At 43.9% G+C, this 25,350-nt stretch overlaps 1 protein-coding gene across 2 annotated transcripts in view; it reads right to left on the reverse strand.

Moving 5' to 3' along the window:
• Positions 1–25,350, reverse strand: part of Wdr63 (WD repeat domain 63) — a 72,583-nt gene that overhangs the window by 28,150 nt on the left and 19,083 nt on the right. For both annotated transcript variants that reach the window (XM_031375756.1, XM_031375757.1), the window contains 13 exons: positions 24,994–25,175; positions 23,008–23,112; positions 22,186–22,335; positions 20,676–20,875; positions 15,151–15,267; positions 13,901–14,091; positions 13,139–13,263; positions 10,070–10,159; positions 8,174–8,260; positions 6,313–6,441; positions 4,848–4,921; positions 2,745–2,964; positions 1,080–1,167 (listed from right to left, as the gene is read on the reverse strand). In XM_031375756.1, the coding sequence (XP_031231616.1) occupies positions 1,080–1,167; positions 2,745–2,964; positions 4,848–4,921; positions 6,313–6,441; positions 8,174–8,260; positions 10,070–10,159; positions 13,139–13,263; positions 13,901–14,091; positions 15,151–15,267; positions 20,676–20,875; positions 22,186–22,335; positions 23,008–23,112; positions 24,994–25,175 (1,758 nt within the window). The remainder of the gene's footprint in view (positions 1–1,079; positions 1,168–2,744; positions 2,965–4,847; positions 4,922–6,312; positions 6,442–8,173; positions 8,261–10,069; positions 10,160–13,138; positions 13,264–13,900; positions 14,092–15,150; positions 15,268–20,675; positions 20,876–22,185; positions 22,336–23,007; positions 23,113–24,993; positions 25,176–25,350) is intronic.

Here is a 25,350-nt window from a genome sequence, read left to right on the forward strand (position 1 = left end):
ATTGAGGCAGGGGGGATGGGGGAAAGATTGAGGCAGGGGGGTGACCAGGAGTGGGGCACTGAGTGACATATAAAGTGAATGAGTAAAAAAAAAATTTTTTTTTAATTTAATTTTACAAAAAACCTTTTTTCCTTAGATGTCCTTTTGTTTAACTAAACTTTGGAAATTTTACAACACAAATCTTTGGAGGCAAGGCAAAGGTTTTTTATTTATTTATTTATTTATTTATTTATTTATTTATTTTACTCAGTTTTATCTATCATGGTACTGTAAAACTATTAGAAGTTTTAACTTATGGAAATTTGTTTCTTTGTGTTTCATATTGTATTTTGTTATGCCTGAGATAAGTCTCATTCAGTAAAATTAATTCTTTGAACACTACACGTTCCTTAGGTGGGTTTCATTCATTTAAAATTTTATTGTATTTATGTTCTTTGAACTTGTCTTACGTGTATACAATGTATTTTAATCCTATATTCATACATGTATACAATGTATTTCGATCCTATATTCATACATGTATACAATATCTTTGGATCCTACCCACCTATCTTTTTTAGGGTTACTGTTGCTGGGATAAAATGCCACAGCCAAAGGCAGTTTGGGAGGAGAGGGTTTATCCCACTCACACTTGGATGTAACAGTTTATCATCTAAAGCAGTTAGGTTAGTTTTCTTAGGAGGCATCTTCTCTTGATGGGGTTCCCTCTTCTCTGATGACTCTAAACTGTGTCAAACTGATGTAAAATTAGCCAGTACATCACCCACCCCTCAACTTGTAGCACCTCCCAGCCTTATGCTATTTCCTCTTTTCTTTATTATATACTGATTCCAGTTGGTGCTACCCACAAGTATGTATAGAATGTTAAAGGATGCCTGTCGTCTGTGTCCTGATGGTTTCAGTACAAGCTGTCTCTCTCATAAAGAGATATAAACTTTCATTATAAACTTCCATCCTGGAGGTTTCATTAGCTGCACTCTTTTATGAATCAGACAGTTCTAGCAGGAAACTCACCTTAGACATAAATAGATAGCAATGCTCCGAGATGCCCTTGTAATAGACAAGGGCGCTTTAGTTACCTTGTATTTTGCAAAGAAAGGGGTCTTCGCCCAGGCTCAGCTTGGTTGGACAGTGGTCTAAACTTGTATCACCCTTAGACAGTTTTAGCTTTTGGAAGAAAATAAAAGAAAGATGTATTCTTAGAAAACCCTTGGATTTTTTTTGGAGGGGGGCTGTCCCTTCTGCTCCTAGATCATTAGAAATGGACCTTGTACCACCCCACCCCCTCCTTTTACCCAGTTTTTTCCCCATGAAAAACACCCAATCCATATTTCTATAACCAAGCTACCAAGGGAAGCCTGCCTGGGGACATGTTTCCCAACCCCAAAGTGCTATTTTCTTTCTTTATGTGTCTTATATTGTATTCCAAATCTCGTCTCTATGAGTTGTAGTGTAAGATAATGAATGAAGAGCTGCTATCCTCCCTCCCTAAGTTTTTTGGCAGGACAAGGGGTGAGGAAGGGACCTTGCTTTTAACTGGGTGGCTGCAGGTCCCATCAGGGACAAACTTTAACCTGAACGACAATTGTGGCCCTGTGCCTGCATCATGTATTCCTGGCTAGAATGATAAACGACCCTTAGGTTTCTTCCCCTATGCCTGCTCCCCAGTTTTCTCCTTCTGGATGTTTATCCACTTGCCATGCAATTATTCTTTGGTACATTTACGTATTCGTTTGTTTTGCTTCAACTATTCACAACTCAGTAAGTCTTCTGTCCTGCCCCCTCCCGACTTCTTTTCTTTTCTTTCTTTGTAAAAAGTTCTTTTTAGATTTATTTTATGTGTATGGGTGTTTGGCTTGGATGTATGTATGTCTGTGCACAGAGTGCATGCACGGTGCTCAGAGGTGTCTGAAGAGGACATCATATGCTCTGACACTGGACTAAATAAGTGATGGTCAGAAACCACCAGGTGAGTGCTGAGAATTGAACCCAGGTCCTCTGCAAAAGCAGCAACTGTTCTTAACCATCGAGCCATCTCTCCAGCTCCCAACCCCAGACAATTTCTAACATTCTCTTTCCCATTCTTTCTTAGTTATTTCAGAAATATTCTCACCCCGACAAGCTCCTTCTCTGGGAGCACATGCCCAGGAATGTTGACATGATATTCATAAGTCAAAAGAAAAGATAGATATGAAGTTTGGGATTAGAATTACACATTCTAAAGAAGAGGCCTACCGGCACCTTCTACACATACCCACCCATAGCTGCAGCCATGTTATTCTAAAGGCGAATGGCTGACTCAAGCTAAATTCAATGCTTCCTTGGTTCTGTTGGTCAGTAATATTATAGTATCACTTCTTACTACAGATATTCAAAATGGGCACTTTTTTTCTATAGAAGTGTGGAAAATGAACCTTTCTAGGCCCACTTGAGGAGCTACTGATCTTCAAGGAGACAGCATAGAGCTGAAGACCCATCACATGGCCATTTGTAAGTTGTGGTTCACTTACACAAGAAGTATCAATCCCAGCCAAGGTCACTATGGTTTGGGTGTCACCAGCAGTCAAGGAGTTTGATGGATGGATGGATGGATGGATAGATGGATGGATGGATGGATGAATGAATTCACAGATCTTGTGGTCCTGTGTTAACTAAAGCCATTCTTCAATTGGAGGGCTGGTACACGGGTGTGATTTATGTCACATGTATGTTGTATAGGGTAGAGCCAAGCCCATGTTACTTACTCTAGACATGGGTTTCCAGGAGAGATCTAGGTGCAAGAAAGTCGAGGGCACATCAAAGGGAATATCAATGCTTTCTTCTTTCTTCTTCTCTACTGGTGGCTGTTGGGGGTTTGCGTTGTTGGCACCTATGCTTGCGGCTGTGGCTGTGGGTGCGGTTGCGGCTGTGGCTGCAGATGTGAGTACAGGCTTTTGGGGTCGGATATCCCAAAAACAAATAGTGCTAAAAGAAAAATCATGTTATTGTTTTTTAAAATTAAGACCAAGTAAGAGGCACAGTGTCCAGATACCATGTGAGACAATGGCAACATCTTAATGTTTCTGGAACTGAGCTTTTATGAAACAAGGCCTTTCTGCATTTCGCTATCTCAACGATTTGATTTTTAACTATCTGCATTTGTGTGTGGCCGTACATGACTTGGTTTATGTGAGTGCAATATCCATAGAGGCCAGAAGAAAGCCTCAGATCTCCAAGAGCTGGATTTACCAGAGGGGGAGCTGTCTCACGTGGGTACTGGGAACTGAACCTGAGACCTCTGTACAAGCAGCCAGTACACTAACTCATCCCCCCAGCATGGTGTTTCTTGTTTTACAGAACCACATCATGCTTTTGGATGCTCGATGACTTACTTTGTCTTGATGGTAATACATGGGGATTCAGTTTGTAACTGATGACTTTAAAAGGGATATAAGTGCTTTATTAAGATGTGGCTCATATACAATAAGTTCATCTATTTAAAATGTCTAGTTTTAACGGTGGTTGTCAAAGTAAGCAGGGCTCTTTTCCTGCACCTCACAGCTTCTGCTCCTGTCTGCCCTCCTAGCACAAGGTGTCATTAGTTCTACATGGGTCAAAGAATTTTTGTTTTTTGTTTTTGTTTGTTTATTTTTGAGTCAGGATCTCACTACATAGCCCTACCTGTCCTGGAACTCAGTATGTAGTCCAGGCTGGCCTCAAACTCACATAGATCATCCTGCCGTGGCTTCCCAAGTGCAAAGATTTTAAAGGATCAAAGGTGTGCACCACTGCATCCAACTTCAAAGATTTTTTTTTTTTTAATAAGACCTCCCCATACAGCTCAGGCTGAACTGAATCCATGACTCTCAGGCTTCAGGCTTCTGAGTACTTAGATGATGAGCTACAAAGTCATTTTTAGTGGCAGCGTTTTCAAGTTGTGGAGTCCAGATAAGCATACTGCTTACATGTGTTAGCGTTACATGTCCTACATTGTTATGAGTTAATTCTATAATCAGGCAACTATGATTTCATCTAAATGAGCAGCCTTCAACATACCTGTTGTATTATAACAACACTCTATATAGATGTGCATTCGAAAAGTAGGCGCTCTTCTGCTTTTAACAGGCCTTCCTGCTACATGTGACAACCCTCATATCTGTGAGATAAACTGAATGGAAACAGCACATATCATAAAGTTATGAGTATGGGGTGTGAAGAAGCCGGGTAACTGTGGCTAATGCTGTGCACTGATGCCACGCCTAGACTCTTTGATTTCCAAAAATATTTTATGGACTACTACTATCATCATTAATACTATGTGCAAGATATGTCTGAGCATGGTCTCTGGCATGCTGCGACATGTGTGCGGCAGTCAGAGGACAACTTTTTAAGAGTCGGCTCTCTCTCCTTCCACCCCAGATTCTGGGAGTCGAACTTGGGTGGACAGGCTTTGCTGCCAAGGGCTTTTATCAGCTGAGACTTCTTTCTAGCTCCCAAATTTCTTATCATTTCCAAATTTTTCCCCATAAAAAGCTTGTTTGTTTTCTTTTGAGATAGGATCTCACTATGTAGTCCTGGTTGGCCTGGAACTTGCTATGTAGACCATGTGGCCTCATCCTCATAGAACTTGGCCTGCTGGAGCCTTCCGAGTGCTGGGATTAAGCCATGGCCTACTCCAGGTCAAACCTTGGCTTTGTTTTAAATGTCAGCAACACTGGACCAGCGACAATCTATGCAGTTCTCCTTCAATTACTTTAATTGCTGTCATAATTATTGGAGAGTAAAGGGAGATATTGGTTTTAGGAACATAGAAGCCAGAAGGACACAGCCTGGGATGGGTCTTAGGCAGTGTTGGAAGTGAGACATACCAATCTGCCGAGCATGTGACGAGCTGACAATTTATTCCACTTCGGTTTTCAAAGACGGATCCCATCCTGTTAATCTGTTTGAAATTGTTTAAGAAAAAAATTCTGTAAACTAACAATAGTAGGTCTCCTCTAAGGCTGCCTCTGACCTCCCTAGTCATGGGCATGTCACCAGAAAAAAATATATATATATAATTTCTCAAAGCATAGAAGCTATTATTAGAGAAAGGTAACTTCTAAGTAGCTAGAACTAATTTTTTTTTTACAACTATCTTCCTTTAATTTTTTTTCTTTTAAGAAAATTTGTTAAACTATTGTTAACACTATCATAGAAGTTTGGAATCTGGGTTTTAAGATCCAACATCACTCTGCTTGGAATTCTTATCCATTCTTTGTTCACAGTTTTAATTAGGATGCATATAAATGTTGATTCTCAGACATTTCAGTTGGCATGACCTGAATTTTAACTGCATATTCACAGATTGCTTTTAATTGTTTTATAAAATGCAGATGATATGCATCATCTCATTATTCACTAGTTTTAGAAATGCAGGCTCTTTCAGTCTTTCACGATCAGCCGGCTGTGTGCTGGAGGATGACTTCCATTGGACTGGACAATTGAAGATAATCTCTCCCTTTCTGGAGGACACCCCTAGGCTCTTAGAGATTCAGCACTCCAGGGCTTTACATTTTAAAGATTTAGAACTCTGTCCTGGTTCTGTCTGTTAAAGAGAGCCTTGGTTGAGGAAATGCCTACATCCAACTGACCTGTGGGCATGTCTGTGGGAAATTACCTTATTACTTGGTGCCTGAGGGCCCAACCCATTGTGGGAGAACCATCCCTAGGTGGGTGATTCTGAGCTGTGTAAGAAAATCAGGATAAGCCTGAGTCTGAGAACAGTCTATTGATGGAACCAGCAAGTAGTGTTCATCTGTGGTTTCTGCTTCGAGTTCCTGCCTCAACTTCCCTTAAGGATGGACTTAAAAGTGTAACTCAGGTAAATCCTTGCCTCTTCTAAGACACTTCTGGCTGAAGCATCTTATCACAGCAATAGAAATGAAGGCAGGGTAAACTCCTAAAGCCACTATTTCAGAAGCTTAAAAAACTCATTTTATAAACTAAGCAGGGACCGAGGGCAGCTCAGTTGGTATAGTGCTTGCCAAGTGTGCCCTGAATCTTGGGTTTGATCTCCAGCAGCATTGCATACATTGAATAAGGTACCCACAACTGCAAGCCCAACACTTGGGAGGTGGGGACCGGAGAGTCAGAAATCCAAGGCCATCCTTGGCTACTTAGTAAGTTCAAAGCCGGTCTGTGATACAGGAGGCACTGTCTCAAAAACTAAACAACACAAACCCATCTAACAGAATCCAGGCTGGCGAGATGGCTAGGGGGTTAAGAGCACTGTTTGCTCTTCTAGAGAACCCAGCTTTGATCCCCAGCACCCACACAACCGTCAAAACTTACCTCGAATGAGTCCGGCAGCCAGTGTATATCAGTGATTACTCTCCTATGGCCGTTTTCAATTGAAGATACTGCACAGTGTCTGATGTACATTGTTTCTTTATTACTGTCTGGTTCAAGGAGAAACAATGGCTGGATAAAGGTGAAGAGAAAGTTACATTTCAGAGAGCCGACAGGGGAACTTTCCTGACCACTCCAGTTAAAATGTAACAATTCAGGAGTTGCATTGGTTAAGGTAAAACACAAATCCGAGTTTCCCTATACCACATATTTAGTAACAGACTTAGCAACTTTCCCTTTCAAAGAAGTTCAATATTGGGCTGGAGAGATGGCTCAGTGGTTAAGAGCACTGACTGCTCTTCCAAAGGTCCTGAGTTCAATTCCCAACAACCACATGGTGGCTCATAATGGGATCCAATGCCCTCTTCTGGTGTGTCTGAAGACAGCTAGAGTGTACTCATATACATAATAAATAAATAATAATAAATATAAAATTATATAATAAACAATAAATAAATAATTATTAATCTTTTAAAAAGTAGTTTAATATCTACATTTTTGTGGATTTCTGTTGATAAACAGGTAAGGGCAGGTGAAATATAAGCCTAGAGTCTGTGATTGGACAATGAAAAAAGTAGACTGGGCTAAATTTTTCAGAGAGATGGGACAGGGGACAGCGGACAGAAGGATGAGAGAAAATGGAGGAAGAGGACGAACCAGATCCACATGGCTTGAAATAGCCACAGGTAGCTCTGGATATCATAGAAGAGCAACAGATTAATATAGGACAATATGTCCAATCTAGGTGGGCAGCTTGTATCAGTATCAATTGGCTCTTAGTTCATTATGTGGGTGTTTTGGGGGTTGAGAATTTACTGATATAAATCTGACTGATAATTTACTCTGGAGTTTTGATTTTAAGGGGTTACAGGGATTTGTGACAGCTAGTCACAGGGGATGGATGACTGAGAGAACAGAGGTTCAGCAGCGAGTGAACGGAGACTGCCAAGCAGGAGAGTAGCCGGTGAGAGTGTAGATTTGTTTGTTGTTGCTGTTGTTGTTGTTTTTTAATTATTACATGCAACAACATTTCACAAGGATTATGAACCCAAACTATTCATGAAGGCGTCTTTCCATGGGTACAGGGATGCATACATCCTACCGTTCCTTGGGGAGAGCCCTATGGAGGGCAAGGCGGGAGGACTGGGGCTGGAGGGAATGTGTGGTATGGAGGGTCAACCTAGACCCTGGCTGCTCTTCCCGGTACTCTTACTGGAATCCATGGCCCCACAGAACCGTAACATATTGTTTTAACTTAATGTTTTTAATATTATTTTGTACACATGCATATGTATGTGTGTTTAAGTGTGGAGGTCAAAGGCTAACTGTCCCACTGTTTGGGTCTCAGGGATCAAACTCAGGTCACTGGGCATGGTGACAAGTATGTTTACCCATCCTGCCAGCCCACCAGTAGCATATTTTCATCAGAAAGAATTGCTGTTTCTTCATCTTATACACGGGAGCTTTTAAGACCCTGGCTTTCCATTCTTCCATCCTAGGGTCCTTCAACAAAATCACCTTAAACAAACTATTTGCTTCCTTCATTTTCCTTAATAATGAATCCAGCAACAAAACCCTGTAAACTCCTGTACGGGCCAATGAAACTTGTGTTTCTAGTGAGTGATTCCATAAAAAATTACTCAGGATGTGCCTACAATCAGATGCGAAGGATGGCAAAAAGGGAATGACCATTGTGCTTCTTACACCCAGTCTTTAAATACGTGGCAGGTCTTTTCTACATGTTCTTGAGAACCTCTTGGATGGAGAAAGCACCCACAAGAGTGAGAATCACGGGAGAACCAACCTTGAGAGCGGCCTTTTTACTTCTGCTGCTGCCTGACTTGATGTTCTCTATGCGGTCCGCATGTGCCGTGATATCCCACATGACGATCTAAAACAGAGAAAGGTGTCAGTATAGTACTCTCAGGACACAGAGAACTGGTTCTGAAAGACTGCTTTTTAGGAAGTCAGTGGTGGACCACCTGAGAAAAAAATCAATTGCATAACCAGCCCTAGCTTGTAGCTGAAGTAACTCAGCGTCCTTTCGATCAGATAATGAGGAGAACGTTTCCATCTCTCCATCCTATCCCTAGCTCTTTGTTCTATGTTTGTGTTAATAAATGCTAATACTGATGAATAAATACAAGAGAAATATCGTACGTGTCCCCGTGCTTTGGGGGAGAGTTCCTCGTTTGCTCTGTTGTGAATATAGGTACAGCTTGCTTCAGACCTCGGGAGGGACAGACTTCACCCAGATTCTCAAGAATGAAGTACAAACATCCAATCCTCGGGGAAGAAAGGCAGACAAATTATCTTAATTGTCTCTAACGCTAATTCAGAATTTGTATGTTGCCTGATGGCCATTCTTTTAAAAACAAGAACAAAGTAGAATATACAACAGGAAGTCAGGGCAGTTGTCAGTGACTGAACAGACAATCAGAACAGAAATAAAATGTTAAGGAAGGCCAATATGGGAGAGTCATGGATGACTTTATTTTATTATGTCCTTTCCCAAAAATACTCTAAAACACCATTCTTGTCAAAGGTACTTTGGGTGTTCTTGGCTTAGGAAATGGCTCTGGGTCATTATTATGATCTCAGTAGCCATTGAACAAAAACCACGGAGATATTTGTTTTCCTAATTTTCTGTTGTTCTGGGGAAATCAACCTGGAAGTTGCTCCAGTCTGAGTCTTAGCTAAGGAAGCTTTTTTAGCCACACGCAGAAAGACCAGATGCCTTTATTTCATTTCATTTTATTTTATTAACTGGGACAAGGTCTCATGTGGTCCAGGCTGATCTTGAACTATCTATGCTGCCAAGGATGACCTTAAAACTCTGGATCCTCATGCCTCTGCCTCCCAAGTGCTGGGAGTGGAGGTGTGGGCCACCATGCTCTGTGTAGGAAATGCTGGAGACCAAACTTTGCATGCTCCGGGACGCTCTGTAGCTTCACTCTGTACCTTAAGTGAATTTTTCAATAGTCAAACGCACTAGATCGAAACGACCTGAAGCTTAGATCAGAGAACGGCTTTAGAGGATTTTGTTTGCTTCTCTAACACCACAGTATTGGAGGGCAGAATCTCAGTATGGCAGAAGTTAGGTATCTTAGAAGAAAAACAAGGCCAGCGTGGTACCAAGTACATCCAACTTCGATGATGTGTATTTTCCAATAAACTTCTGTTTGAATTCTGTATTATTTCATAACTCATAAATAGCTTTAGGGAAATTCCAGCAATGCTCTCTTATGAGAGGTAGTGATGTCTGCAGCTTGCTACATTGGTTAATGTTTATTGTCAGTTTGACGTAAACTAGAGTCAGATGGGGAGAGGGAACCTAGGAATTGCTTAGGTCACAGTGGCCTGCGGGTGTGCCTATGGGCATTTTGTTTTGTTTGCTAGTTGATGTAAAATGGCCATTCCCACTGTGGGAGGTCCCACCCTAGCCAGGTGGGTCTGGGCTGTTAAATGAAAGAAATGGAGCAGACTGAGCTTGGTTATTCCGACTGAATTCTCCTGGAAACATCTCCAGTTCCAACCCCATGTCTGACGCATCTTTCCACTCAGGTTCTGGCAGAACCTGAGTTCATGGTTCATGGCCAACCTGCTTTCCCTGTGCCACACTGAACACTTAAGTTCTAAAGCTACCAACATCAAGGTGTCTTACAGCCTTAATACACATCTAAAGACAGTTCCTAAGTACCTGTCCATTGATGCAGCCCCCAGCGATGATATTGGGGTCACTCGGACAGAACTCGAAGCAGAAGATGTCATCGGGGCTCTCCAGCATCAACTAAAGTCAATACCATGAATTAAAAAAAAAAAAGGTATTAAATAATATTGAGATGGACAGAAGTCTAATGTTGTAGCGTCTATAGGCAACACACATCTGAGGCAGCCCTCAGAGTCAGACCTCTGCAATGGAAGGCCCTTTTGTTGACTTTTATCAAGGGCTTTAGTACCATCTATGAGACTCATGGTCTCTCTCAGGGATCTAGGTCCTTCCATCACCCACCTAGGGATTATATAATTATTGAGGGGCATGCTGTCCTTTGTCAAACAAAAGAATATGAAGTTGGTATTTCTGAGGAATGAAGAGGATAATCTCTGAGGGAGGAGGAGATATTAGCTTTTCCTCTTTATGCATCTACTCAGGCATACAGTGGGCAGTCAAACGGAAAATTCACTGAGTGGGAGAATCTGGAAGTGATGGTGGTAAATATTTTGTGGTTCTTCCAGACAGGGTTTCTCTGTGTAACTGAGAAACCTGTATGAGAATTCCTGTACTGGAATTCACTCTGTAGATCAGGCTGGCCTTGAACTCAGAAATCCTCTTGCCTCTACTTCCTGAGTGCTGGGATTAAGGGCATGCATCACCACAACCTAGCTAGTAGTTCAAATTTTAAAACAATATGAAATACAGCAGATGAAAACTGTGCATGAAGGAATCACCACTTTAACATTATAGCAAGCAAGGTGCATAGCGACTGTTCTCCATTCACAGCACCAAAAGACAAAGTTTTCCAACTGGACTTCCCCCCTTTTCTCTGAGAAGGATCCCTCTATGTACTTTTGGCTGTCTAGGAACTAACTGTGTAGACCAGGCTGGATTCAAACTCACAGAGATCCACCTGCCCCTTGCTCCTGAGTGCTGGGATTAAAGGTGTCCACCACCCCTCCTGGTCCAACTGAAGTTTTCAACTGGGCTTGGATGAATTATTTTAGTTTACAGCATTTTTGAATTTTAGAGAGAGCTATCGTGGTTTTGATTAGAAAATGTAGATCACTTATATTATCTCTTAAAAATTATCTTCTTTCTTGTGTGTGTACTTATGTGTGTGTGTAAACATATGTGTGTGGAATGTGTATATGTGTGTGAGTGGTGTGTGTGTCTGTGTAATTATGTATATATGTGTGTGTTTGTAAGTATGTTTGTATGTTCATGTGCGTGTCCATGTGTTTGTATGTTATTAGAACGTGTATGTGTGTGAGTGGTGTGTGTGCATGTGTATGTGTGTATTTGTGAGTGTGTGTGTACATGTGTGTGTGTGCAGGTTGGAGGGTGATGTTGAGAGTCTTCTTTGATCACTCTCCGGCTTACCTTTTGAGACAGGGCCTCTCACTTGAACTTAGAGCCAGCCAATTCAGCTACTTTAGCTACCTTTAGTTACCCAGCCTGCCCCACAGCCCCCTGCCTCTGCCTCCAGTTCTTCATCCTCGCACAGGGCTGTCTCCATAGCTCATGCTTGCCTTTTTAAAGCTTATCTTTAAAATAGGGTTTGCTTTAGCATCCTTAGAGACTAGGCCTTTGGCTGCATTTCCACGGCAGAGTGGAGAGTAGCCTCCAGGCTCTGGGGCAGTAGCCCTGGAACATTGCCCTCTCTGCAGAGAGGCCTCCACTGGTTTGTGGTTAAAAAAAAAAAAAAAAAAGTAAAGGGCTTGAGAATTACCATCTGGATCTCTGCATCTACAGAAAAACACCTTCCACCCACTAGGACAGAGTGGCTCTACAGCAGAAGCGGTGAGGAGGGGAAGGTAGACCTCCTTAGGAGAAAGTCTGAGTTCTGCAATAATTAAGAATCTCAGAGGAAGCCGGGCGGTGGTGGCGCACGCCTTTAATCCCAGCACTTGGGAGGCAGAGGCAGGCGGATTTCTGAGTTCGAGGCCAGCCTGGTCTACAAAGTGAGTTCCAGGACAGCCAGAGCTACAGAGAAACCCTGTCTCAAAGAAAAAAACAAAAGAAAGAAAGAAAGAAAGAGAGAAAGAAAGAAAGAAAGGGAGAAAGGAAGAAAGGAAGAAAGAAAGGAAGAAAGAAAGAAAGAAAAAGAATCTCAGAGAAATGGGGAGTTATTACATCTAAGAGCATTGAAATAATATAATCCTAATAGCACTTCCAAGTAAGAACTCTTACTGAGCAGAAAATGGAAAATGAGTCCAGCCGTGTCTCATTTTCTGTGGCTTGACGCGGGGTTTGGTTTGAATGCATGTGAGTGTGCTGGTGTGCATGCTCGTGTGAGGGTGTTTTATTAAAATCTGGAGAGTCACATAGCCAGTTACAACTCAGTTCCGATTCCCTTCAGGATTGGCTGCCCACACAAGGACTGAAGAAAAGATCCTTTACTGCTGGATCATGGTTTCCATATTCTCCTACAGTCATTTTTACTCTCTACCACTCCCTGCTGGCAATCCCTAGAAATGAGCAAATTCTTATGAAACTAAAACAATCTATGTGTATTTGAATACCGCAATATTTAGATACAATCCATTAAAGAGGTGTGTGTGTGCGCGTGCATGTGTGTGTGTGTGTGTGTGTGTGTCTGTCTTCTTCATTTACTTTCCACATTATTTTTGACTCACTGAACCTGAAGGTCACTAATTGTCCTGAACTAACTGGCCAGTGAACCCCAGAGATCCCCCTGCCCCAAGCACTGTGGTTACACATGTGACAACCAGTCTGGCTTTTTACATGGCTTATGAGGCTCTCAAGTCAAGACCTCGTGCTTTCAAGGCAGGCATTTTATGGGCTGAGCCATCTCCCCAGCCGCAACAGCTTCATTTTTAAAAATCAAGTCCAATAGACTTTCCATAAAGTAAGTATAAAGTTTTACTTCATTCAAATTAAATGATGGCAGTCTGTGATAAAAGAAATTCTATTTTCTAAGAGTTTATGACATTAGGAGAACATACAGTACTTTGCAGCTAACATTTTTTCTAGAGACATGATAATGTGGTATTTGAAAAAGTGGCATCCGGTATAACTTCCATCAATTACCTGAGGGTGGATGGGGTCAGAGAAACTCCAGAAGAGAATCAGGGACGGCTGTAGCAGTAGTTTAGCTGAATTCTGGACTCTTTCTTCGTAGGAGAGGCGCACAGCCACCGACACGACTATGAGCCCTGGGTGAAACACACAGGTGCAAAGCGGTCAGCAGCTGCTGTCCACAGAGAGACCCCAAGCTGGGGCTTGTCATTGGAGCAGATTTAATGTGTAAGGCTTAGCCCTGAAAATGTCACTGGTTCCCGCTGAGATGTGTAGATAGCATACACAGTGTACTTGGAAGGCTGGGTAATAAAAAAAAAAAAACCCTCAGGATTTTATTTTACTTTTAATTGTGTGTTTACGTGTGTTGGTCTGTGTGACTATGTGCACAAGTGCAGTGAATGAGTGTAGGCACCATGGGAGCAGTAGGAGATGTCAGATCCACCAGAGATGAAGTTGCAGGTGGTTGTGAGCCACCTGATGTGGATGCTGGGTATGAACACTGGTCTAAGCATGAGTTCTCGACCACTGAGCCATCTCTCAGGTCGGTGAGAAGTGTTTTTAACAAGAAAAGGGCCGGTGAGGAGAGTTGGAAGGGAGAAAGAATGGGGGCTTCTCTTTTCCTGGCTGCACCTGGACACATTGCTTTCCCCTTAACTGTTGAGCTCTCCCTGGCACTCAGCAAGCCTTACATGTTTAGCTAAAATCAATCTCATTTTAAGTTTCAGAGATTAAAGCACAGAAGGTAGCCCCCCGCCCGCATCTCTTTCTCACCGTAGATGGTGGGGTGCCAAGAGATGCAGGTGATCATTTTCTCCATGGAGCTGTGAAGGTCTGTGAAGGACTGGAACTCCTTCAGATGGGTGTCAGTCTTGTCCCCAAAGGTGCTCTCCTCCTCTGCGAGGTTCTTCCAGTCATCGACAAACGTGTTCATGATCTCATTTTGCTGCAGGGCTATTTCGACACTGTTAAAATTTTTTTTTTTAAAGAGAAGCGTCCCGCATGCCGGATGTCAGTATCCAATGACACTGCAACTGTCTTCACAGGGTTGATGTGTGTACATGAGGACAATTACTGCTCATAACCCCAAAGCTGGTGCTGTGTGAATCCCTCAGAAGTTTCTCTCACAATCTTCTTTGGGAAATGACACCCTACACTTGGTTTATTTTGGATAAAATTCTGAGAGAAGAGAAACTAACTTCTTTGAAAGTGCTTGCTCCCAGCCCGAAATCCCATTCACACAGACTTAATGACACAAAGAATGTTAAACAGTTTTAAAGTTGGAAGCAAAACTAATATTATTATAGGTTTCTCATTTACTCTGACCAATGCTGTTACAGTTCTTATATAAACGTTCCTCTTTCTCTTGGGTCTGTGTTCTCTTTCCTTTACAACAGGGGAGGAATTACAAAAGTCCCTTCTTGTTAGAGCTTGGCCTGCACCTGCTCTTCTCAAAGCATCAATCAGACCATGCTTGCCTGAGCCTCTCTCTGAAGAGTTAAGAAGCTGTCTGTGCTGTGATTGGTCAGCTCTCGATTTATAGCATCCACCTGCTGCACAAAACTAGTTATACATTCTAGGCAGAACTAAGTCACGTGATGTGAAACGTCCCTTTATCCCTGAAGGGTTATAAGAAGTCAGACCTCCTGTGTGTGTAAAGTTACCCCAGCCTATGTGTAGAAGGTGTGTGGGAAGCAGAAATGAGTTAGACTTTTGTCCCACCTACAGTCTGTCGTGTTCTGGCCTCAAATATTCAGCTAAGCAATGTCCAGCTTTTAATTGTCAATCTGAAGTTAGGAAAACATTGCGGCAGACTGGGTTGCCCCCGCTGTGTCTGGTACATCCCTACCATGAGAGGCCTGTGATAGCTGAGCCTAGGAATCTCTGAGACTCAGCTGCTCAAAACCCACTGACAATGTCCTCACATGTCGAAGCCTCACACATGAATCTGCTTCCTCAGACCCCAATATTAAAAATAAGCGTGTGCATACTATGTTCAAAGTTCTTCACATGTGCTTTCTCACCTTGTGGACACATTGTTGAAAAAGTCGGCGAAAGATTTTGATTCTGTGATAACGTTTCTTTCCTCTTCTGAGAACTCTCTTGGATAATACTGTGTGGTAGCATTTTTAGGAAATGCCCTAATATATAAAAGAAAGTTGAATAGCAAAACTTGAATCAGAGCAAACCAAGTATAGGTTACACTGTGTTAGAAGTCTATTTCTATGGCAGTGGTGTCGGAATATTTATATCAAAATATTTTACCTTAGTATTTTTCTTTATCGTAAAATCAATATTGATTACCAAAGTCCACATGTACATTCCTCCAACATAATAAATAATATAAAAGCCCCAGGAGGTAACAGGAGGTATGGAAAATCACAAGAGATCGAGGAGGAAAACATGGTCAAGTAACCATTTCCTAATGAAACCCAGAACTATGGGCAGTGCACTTGCATTAAAAATGGCCTTAAAGGGTCTTAGGTCATAAAATCCAATTTAGAAATTGTTTAAAAATATAGAAAAGTTATAAGAAAGATATAACTATGAGAAATTTCTATATATCCTGTATCCAGATTCCCTAAGGAGTTATTTGTCAAGTTTACTTAACTGTCTGTCTCTTTAAGTCGATATTTATAGTATTTATCCCGTTTTCCTCCTTTTCTTTCTCCTCTGTTTCATTACTTTCTCTCCCTCCCCCTCCCCCTCCTCCCTCTGGCTCCTCCTCCCCCTCCTCCCTCTGGCTCCTCCTCCCCCTCCTCCCTCTGGCTCCCCCTCTCCCTCTTCTCTCTGGCTCCTCCTCCCCCTCCTCCCTCTGGCTCCTCCTCCCCCTCCTCCCTCTGGCTCCTCCTCCCCCTCCTCCCTCTGGCTCCCCCTCTCCCTCTTCCCTCTGGCTCCTCCTCCCCCTCTCTCTGTCTCCCTCTCTTTGCCTCTGTCTCTCTCTCTGCTGTGTGTGGATGGTAAAAGTGTGTGTCCAGGTACAGGCTTGTATGTGTAGGTGCCCATGAGTGCAGAGAGGATGCCGAGTGTCCCCAGCTTCCTTTATGTACTTCACTCCCCTGAGATAGTGTAGTCCCTTCCCCTCCATTTGGAGCTCATTGTTCTTCAGCTGGGATGGCCTAACCGGGCCAGCCTCAGCCACACCCCTACCACTGCCCTCTTTAGTATTAGGGTTTCGGGTGTGGTGCTGCTGAGCAGGGCTTTTTAACTTGGGTTCTGGGTTTGGAATCTAGGTCCTCGGACTGGCACAGCGAGTCCTATCACCGACGGAGCCACCTATTCCTCTGGCGCCCTATGTCTGTGTATTTAAATGAGCACAATCTATTCCATGTCCCCCAAGGGATGTCTGGCAAATGCTATTGAAGTCCAGTGAGAGAGTCTGGAGGCTGGTACACACCATTTAAAGCACAATAAAACCCTCCCATTGCAGACTTACTTGGCTTCAAGTGCCTTTCGAGTGGAAGACACTCCTCTGAGAACGCAAAGCTGGGGTTTGCTACATTAGCGAAGGCAGCCACGTCGATGGAGACTTATTTATCTAGTTGGCTTGCCTCCTCTGTAAGCATGTCATACTTTACTGCGCTTCATCCTCAGTCTGACTCGCTCGGTGAGCCTTGGGTCCTAGTCACTGAGCCAGGAAACAGTGGGTGGCCCAGTCATTATCAGTGTGGACCCTGAGGACAGGTTATCTGGCTTGAAAGCCTGGCTCACTTGCCATGTGACCCTACTCTGAGCCTATTTTCTTGTCTGTGAATACAAGTCTTTGACGCATCCCCGAGTCACTGTCAGGGTGTGTTGTGAGTATGTGCAGAGCCTTGAAGAGAGCACCCAGCATGCTTACAATGCTCAGGAGAGTCTGGGGGGTTTAATCCATGTCTGCTGAAAGATATCAGTAAATTGCTGCTGGGCGTGGCAAGCGGATTAAACAGCAACCAGGCAGCAAGGTCCGGAGAGTTTGGAGTATGCCTGACAGAACGGCATGCTGTTCTTAGGCATGCTGTTCTTATTGCCTACCCATGTTGGCATCCGTGATAGCACGTGGAATAGTGGTGAGAAGGAATGTTGATTCGGAAACCTGAGGCACTTGGGTGTGGATCTCAAGGCAGAAATAAAAAAGATGTTTGTGGTTTTATGAAAGTAGCAAGGCCAAGTAAGAGTTATTCTTAGTCTTAAAAGTGATTTGTTCTTTTGCTTTTCAGTACTTCAGTTTAGAATATATTATAAACTTGTATATGTGTGTGTGTACATGTCTGTGTGTGTACATGTCTGTGTGTGTACATGTCTGTGTGTGTACATGTCTGTGTGTGTGTACACATGTCTGTGTGTGTGTACATGTCTCTCTCTCTGTGTACATATCTGTGTGTGTACATGTCTGTGTGTACACATCTCTCTCTCTGTGTACATGTCTGTGTGTGTACACATGTCTCTCTCTCTCACTCTGTGTTTGTACATGTCTATGTGTGTGTACATGTCTGTGTGTGTACATGTCTGTGTACGTGTGTGTGTGTACACGTGTGTGCGCGTGTGGTGAATAGGACAGAGCCCAGTGTCCTGTGTGTGTTAGGCAAGCGCTCTATCACTGAGCAGGCTCACCCACTGCTCTGGTTGTCCCCCTGTGAACAGTTGACAGAGCCTCCCTTTGAGGACCACTGTGAGGACTGATTTGGTATATTGAAGTCACACCTGGCATGATGGGAACAGCACAAGCGTGTTTGTCACCTCTTCCTGTTTGGGACAGGGTCACCTTCTAAAGTTTTATTGTGGCTGTGCATCGTCTCCCTCACAGCTGCCCCGTTCCTGAGGTCTGGATGTGATGAGGCAATGCCAGCATTTTCTTAGCCATGTCCTTTGAACCATTTGAGTTTCTTCCCTCCCTCCCCCCGTGAGTCAAGGTCTACCTTTATTCTCTTTTATTTACTCCCTCTCCAGAAAAACAGCGATTGCTGTTTTTCTTGGTCAGTATTTCTTGAGAGCCTACGATGTCCAACATACAGTGGCTCCCTGCTCATGTTGAGCCAACCTGCTTGAGTCTGGCCTGGCCCGACTCTCTTGGGACTTGTCTGTATCTTAGATATCTTGGCAGGGAAACCATCTTTCCTTTCTATCCTAATCACCTCGAGGTGTTTCTGGCCATGACTGGACATCTTTACTCTTTTCTTCTCTTCTTCTGGGTTGATCCTTCTCCTTTGTCAGCTTCCCTACTTGCTTACCCATTTTTCAGCCTGACCTTTAGAGTGCATGTGTCTGAGTCCTGATGTTAGTAACCACACTTGCCTGACTTCTGACTTGGTTGACATGGACCTGAAAAGCAGGATTTTGGGCTGTACATCAGGCTTATAACTCCCCCTATTTTAATGGTCATGAACTTTCTGTCTCTGTCTTTGTCTCCGTCTCTGTCTCTTTGTCTGTCTGTCTGTCTGTCTGTCTGCCTGTCTGTCTGTCTGACACTGAACTAAGTGCATCAGCACACTGCATGGTCTCCTTTCACTGTGTATCTGGCACTTCCTTCACTGGCTAGTCTGCTCCGTGCTCCACTTCTTTCCTCCATTTAATAAGTACATGCTAGAGGCTGTCCTGTGATCTAGATGTATGGCAGAATAATAAGGACAGACAGACACAACTTAAACTCTAAGCGTGGTGGGAGAAGTGAGACAATGAAGAGTGTGGTCAGAGAGAGGACTGCACCACCGAGAGAGATGCTGGGGTAAAGACTAAAGGGAGTGGTGTGCTTCTACAGAAAGCTGGTGGAATGCCTCATCTGAACAGGGGTCTGAATGAAGGAGAGAAGGAACATTCTGCAAGTATGAATACACTGGCCATAAATATGTTAAGAAGATTCTAGAACAAGAAGCTGGTGTGGCTGGTAGCAGTGAGCAAGAAGAACTGGAAGAAGTAAGGGCCAGAGGTTAGAAAGTAAATTCAGGCCGGATGAAGTCTTGATGGTGTTGGAGGGCTTCGATCAGGTATATGGTCTGAGGTCCTCTTTAACAGGATTACTGCGCCTTCATAGAGGTGGGAAGGCAAGAGTAGACAGCTGTAGCCCCATTAGAAGGATTTACCATACTCCAATCAAGAGACAGACATGATGTGGTTGGTCCAGGGGGATACATTTTAGTCTGAGTAATTTAGAAATATTATTACTACTTACTAAGATGAGGATGATTCAGGAAGCCCCAGGCTTCAGGGTATGAAATTATGCAAGCTTTGAGCATTTGAACTTGAGATGCCCACTGGAGTCAAGCAAACAGGAGGATAAATGTGTGTGGATTAAGGAGAGAGATGGGGGATGACAGTGTGGACTCGGAAGTCATCAGCATACAGAAGGCAGGGAATAATATTTCAGGGGTGGATAAGCCACACCAGGATGAAGTCAGTTAGAGAAAAGACAAAAAATGAGATAGCCCAGGAGGGTTGTCCCTTGATGAACAGGAAGGAGGAAAAAAGCCAGTGACCTCGAAGGAAGTGCTAGCAGGCTCAGAGGGGATCGGTCCAGCAGTCATACTGGAAGAAGTAATTCTAGGAAGATCAGCAGGCAGTGCTCTTTAGTGAGAACCCAAAGAACACATGATCTGAAGATGGAAACTGGATGAAATCAGGGGCCTTGGTAAGAGAGCTCTGACGGGCATGGGGCATAATGGTAGATAAGAAAATGGAAGCAGACGTGTGACATAGGGTTGGTTACGTCCAAGAGAACTTGGACAATTGCTTTGGATCACATCAGGTGATCGCTAGGGCAGCCACGCTATGGTTTTGGTAGTTTTGATGACGGATGGCTGGTTTTTGTATGTACACATCTTTGTTGCCCATCTCTTCTGTTTACTACCACCACCCAAATTAACAGTGGCCACATTTGCCTGGTTTAAAATTACAGCTACTTCCTACTCTGGCCACTTCCATGCACAGCTCCCTCTGTCACACACCACTTCCACGCACAGCTCCCTCCACCCTGCCCTCCAGCACACACCACTGTGGATCTTTTTTGTTTTTGTTTTTGTTTTTACACCATACTGCCAAGTCTCCTTTGCTTCAGAATTTGCCAATATTTCCTGCTGGCCCGCTGCTTTTCTGTCTACCACACTGTGAAGGAAACAAGACTTTAGATGCTATTCTAGGGGCTCTGGATGGAAGTTTCTTGTTTTTCTCATAAGTGATGATGCAGATCTTGCAAGTGAAGCCAGACAATCTGATGGGAGGTGCAAAGGTGATCGCGACTCCACTGGTGTGGTCATGCATCCCTGTAGTTCCAGCATTTGGGAAGTTGAGGCAGGGACATTGCCGACTTGGGGTCAACTTGAAATACATAGCAAGTTCCAGGCTAGCCTGGGCTAAATAGTGAGACTCCCATCATAAACAAAGTCTTTGAGCAAGAGGAGACAACAGTAAGATTCCAGGTGGAAGTCAGCCAGCACTATGACTATTAACACCATTTTTCATTTTCCTACTTTGTGGTTTTTAGCATGTAATTGTATCTTGTTCTCTAACATTTCAAAAAGAACATTACTGGTATAATCCAGTCTTCCTGAATCGGATGTACGCCTGTGTCTCATACCATTTTGTCTGCGTGCTTGTGTCCTTGACTTCAGCGATGACTTGTAAGCCGACATCTTTCTCGACTTGTGTGAGGATGAAATTTTTCTCTGGGTAAGACGTACACTCAATGTAGGCATCTTTTACGCTAGAGGCATTCTGGTCCTTGAAAGTCACGGGTGCGCCGAATTCACTCCGTTTTCTAGAAATCATGTAGGTCACCTGCAACACACATAAACAGCAAAGGAAACCTAATGAAGTCCATGGAGAAAAGTGTGACACAGCAGTATGCTCGGGCCCTCTCAGAGCTCCTTGGACCCTTGCTGTCCCTCTCCAGCTTCATGTGGCCTTTGTTCACACAGCCCACAGCCACTATTCCTCAGTGAACAGGAGGTGATGGGGGCTTACATCTGGACCAGGAGGAGACAGGTAGGAGGCATGTGGAAGCCCACCTTCTATTTGGGATAACCCAGAGTGTAATCAGTGTTTTTTTTTTTTTTAAAGATTTATTTATTTATTATATGTAAGTATACTGTAGCTGCCTTCAGACACTCCAGGAGAGGGCATCAGATCTCATTACAGATGGTTGTGAGTCACCATGTGGTTGCTGGGATTTGAACTCAGGACCTCTGAAAGAGATGAGTCAGTACTCTTTACCGCTGAGCCATCTCTCCAGGCGTACTCAGTGTTTCTGAGCTCCTCTAGGGACTCAGGACAAAGCCTTCCTTCTAGAGACTATGGTCAACTTGCCTCCTTGGAGACCTTCTTTCCTTCCTGTCCAGCACCTTCCCAAGCCATTTGCACATGACCCTCCCCTTAGGAGTTGCTTGGGGGAGGGAACCCCACTGTGTTCAATTCCTATTGTTACCATAACCACTACCTCCACTGGGGTGGCTTAAAACAAGGGATTCCAGTCTTACAGCTGTGGAGGCAAACAAAACATCAGAGATTGTCTGGAGGATTCCTGCTGAGGGGCAGTGGAGAACTTGAGCTTGCTTCTTTCCTGTACTGGTGCCAGTTAGCAACCTTCACTGCTCCTTGACCATAGATACACTCTCCCTCAGCTCTCTACAGTCTTTGAGCAAGCATGTGCGCTGGGGATTGAAGCCAGAGCTTTGAGGGCTAAAGGTCCCGTTCTCTGTCCCTTTCTTATGGAATCCTTGTCTATGTCTACATATTTTTCATGGACACCAATAAAAGCAGATTAGGGACTTTGTTTGTGACCTCATTATAGTCAAATATTGCGACTATATTTGCAGAGACACTACTGCCCCATACCAGTAGTGTCACATTCTGGGGTACCAGGAGCCAAGAGGCTTCAAGATATCCCTTCTTGGGAAACAGATTCAATCTATGACACCTATCAAAGAAAGAGGCCACTCTTCTACTAGAAAACAGTAGCAGCAATACACCCCACCCCCAAATTAAAAAAGCAAAACTTGCACTTTCCAGTAGCGCATCCAGCAGAGTTTAGGGTCTCTCTGGAAAGTTAGAGGAAGGTAAAGACCAGAAGGCACCATGAAGACACTAACCCGCTTTCCCGTTTCTTGGACAGATTCTTCCTCAATTTCTTTCTCGCTGCCCAGAGATACCCACGGCTTGGAGACAGGTGGCTTGTAGACATACACATCTTCTTGGACGTACTCCTTGACTTCTTCCTGTTCCTCTGGCACCTCTGGGACCTAGAGCAGAACAAAAGGCACGCTAGAGTGTACGGCCTCTCATATGCTCCGTGTGCATCTCTCACAACAAGCTTGGCTTTTATATGAGGGCATGGGGCGCTTCCCATATTCTTGTCATCTTACGCTTTCAGAAGTGAACTAAGCCAAACGGGGGAGGGACTGGAGAAGAAGAAAGGATGAAAAAGACAGACATCAGATACAGGGAGATGACAAGGTAAGACAAAGATGGGGGAGGAAGAGGAGAACACATTTCCCCATGTGTTAGGAAAGCAGTGTTTACTGAGTCCCTCCACAAATATTACAGAGAGCTAAGTTTAATGGGTAAAAAAAGAAGCCCAGTTTTCCTGAGTTTATGAAGGGTTATTTGATAAAAGAAAAAAATGTTTACATGTATATATGTATATAAGTGCGCATGTGTGTCTGTTTGTGTGGTATGTGTCTCTGTGTATGTCTGTTTGTTTGTGGTGTGTGTGTGTTAGTGGGTGCATCCTATTTGGGAGGACCCAGAGGTATAATTTGTACTCCTGAGTTCCTTTACAGACTGGGGACAGAGCTCACCACTCTGAAGCTGAGCTGTGCTCAGGGAACAGAGTCATGTCTTGGGGCCTAGGGATAGCACAGATGCACTGCTTCCTCCAGCAGCCAGCCTGCAAGGCCCTCGGAATTCCTCACCTTTAGAAAGTTCTCCTTGCCTTCCTCTGTCCCAATGAGGTAAAAGTTGAGTCCATATTTGAAGTCTTTGTCGTAAACGAGTAGCAGCTCCTCTCCTGGGTACTCCTAGAGGGGACATCAGCAGAGGGCGAGCGCCGGTTAGTGCTCATTCAGTTCAAGCAGGTGTCAAGGAGAGATTGACGCCTGCCGCCGTCCGAAATGTAAACATACTGATAATCTACCTTCTAGACCCAACTCCCAAATTATTCGATTAAAACCACAACAGATCCATGGGAATTTTACCATATGATTGAAAAACAGATTTATTAATTTTCATTTTGCAGGTGTAAGTGTTTTGTTTGGACGTATTTGTGTGCACCATGTGCATGTCTCATTTCCATGGCACTCAGAAGGCAAAGCTGGATCCCGTGGAACTGGAGTACGTTAGTCATGAGTCGCCATGAGGATAATAAAGTTGGATCCCGCAGAACTGGAGTACATTGGTCGCGAGTCGCCATGAGGACGATGGGAAGCAAATGTCCTTTGGAAGAGCACTCAGTGTTCTGAACAGCCTGGTCACCTCTCCAGCCGAAGACCATAGGATAAAGAGGGGAACACCAGGGCTGAGGGGGATGGTTCCATCGGCAGGAGTGGGCTGGCCTTATGTTGGGTATAGTCTAATGCTGACGTGAGCCCCCAGAACTGGTTGCCCCGGAGATGAGAGAGTCTGCACGTAGATGCTAGCTGCTCCTCGCCTCCAGTTAATGGTGATTGGTAAATAAAGATGCCAACAGCCAATAGCTGGGCAGGAGACAAGGGTGGGGTTGAGGTTTTGTGGGCTTAGGTCAGAGGGAGGACCATGAGGAAAGAAAGGAGCAAGGAAGCCACCGGGAGATAAAGGGAAGATGTGCAGGAGAAAGAAGCTGCGTAGGATCGGGGTCAGGAGTGTGTGGCCATGTGGGCTGCCTAACTGGAGTTAAGAGCAGTCCAGATGGAACATGGTTAATAGTAAGTAATAACTCGGGGTTATCGGTAGGAATGTGGATTCTAACAGCATGGAGGGTGGGCAGCTGCCCAACAATTGTGCTACTTAAGACATACTAAAAATATAAAGGTTGTGAGTGTGATTTTATCTGGGAACTCAATAACCAAAGGACCCTTGAGGCAGGATTATGATATTTTCTACTATAAGTTGGTGAAGTGTCCTGGGCAAGCATGAGGACCAGGGTTCAGATTCCTAGATCTGTGACTTCAGTGTTGGGGTCAGGGGAGACAGGAGGGTTCTCTCTAAACTCACTGGACAGCCAGTCAGGCCTAATTGATGGATTCCAGGTTCAGTGAGTGTCCGTGTGCAGAAAAATAAAGTGGAGTGCTGTTGAGGAAGATGCCTGAGGTTGATACCCACACTCACAGAGGTATGTGCACCCATTCCAGCACACATGTGTACACACATCCCACCACCACCACAACATATGTACACACATGTGCCTGCACCCACAGAGGTACACTTACACATACACACACACACACACACCTCCACAACACATGCACACACATGCGCCTGCACCCACAGAGGTTCACTTACCCACTTCAACACACACACACACACAGAAAAAATAAGGAAGGGTGAGTATTGTTTGGTGGTATAATCTATATGGTAGGAGGCAAAACAGGACTAAACAGTGAACTAAACAATTTAAAGTAGTATAAGAAGAATATCTTGAGATAGGGTCTTTGTAGCTCAGGATGTCTTGAAATTGTTAAATATCCCACTTTGGCATCAGACTCGTGATTCTCCTGCCACGGCCTCCCAAGTACCACCATGCCCAGCTAGATTGGTACTCTAGCAGGGTAAGAATGGCCCTTTCATGTGTGGTCCGCACACCAGACTCCCTGGAGCTGACGGTAAAGGGGTGACAGCACTGAATGCAAAATCTTCCTAACTTGTGTTGCGTTCTGGGACATTCTTGAGTTAGGACTGAGAGCGAACAGCGAGCTTGTATTTACCCGGACAATTTTTTTGACTGGGTGGAAGTCAGACACTGCAGCTCGATTTTGTAGGTCTGCCAAGATATCTTCCTTTTTGATGAGCTTGTACATTTGTTCGTCTGTCATATCTTCATCCACTCGACAGCTGAATATCTCCTGGGTCTTGGTAGTTAATACTAACGGATAAATTTCTGGATGGCCTGTGGACACAAAGTAGAGTTTGGGCATTGAATACAACTTAAACTACCAGCAGCAGGAAAGGCTTGATGGTTTAATTTTAAATAATTTTCTTGGTTAAAAATTTGAGACTCCCTGGGCAGTGGTGGCACATGCCTTTAATCGCAGCACTTGGGAGGCAGAGGCAGGCAGATTTCT

This window comes from Mastomys coucha, unplaced genomic scaffold, assembly GCF_008632895.1.
Source record: "Mastomys coucha isolate ucsf_1 unplaced genomic scaffold, UCSF_Mcou_1 pScaffold16, whole genome shotgun sequence".
NCBI lineage: Eukaryota > Metazoa > Chordata > Mammalia > Rodentia > Muridae > Mastomys > Mastomys coucha.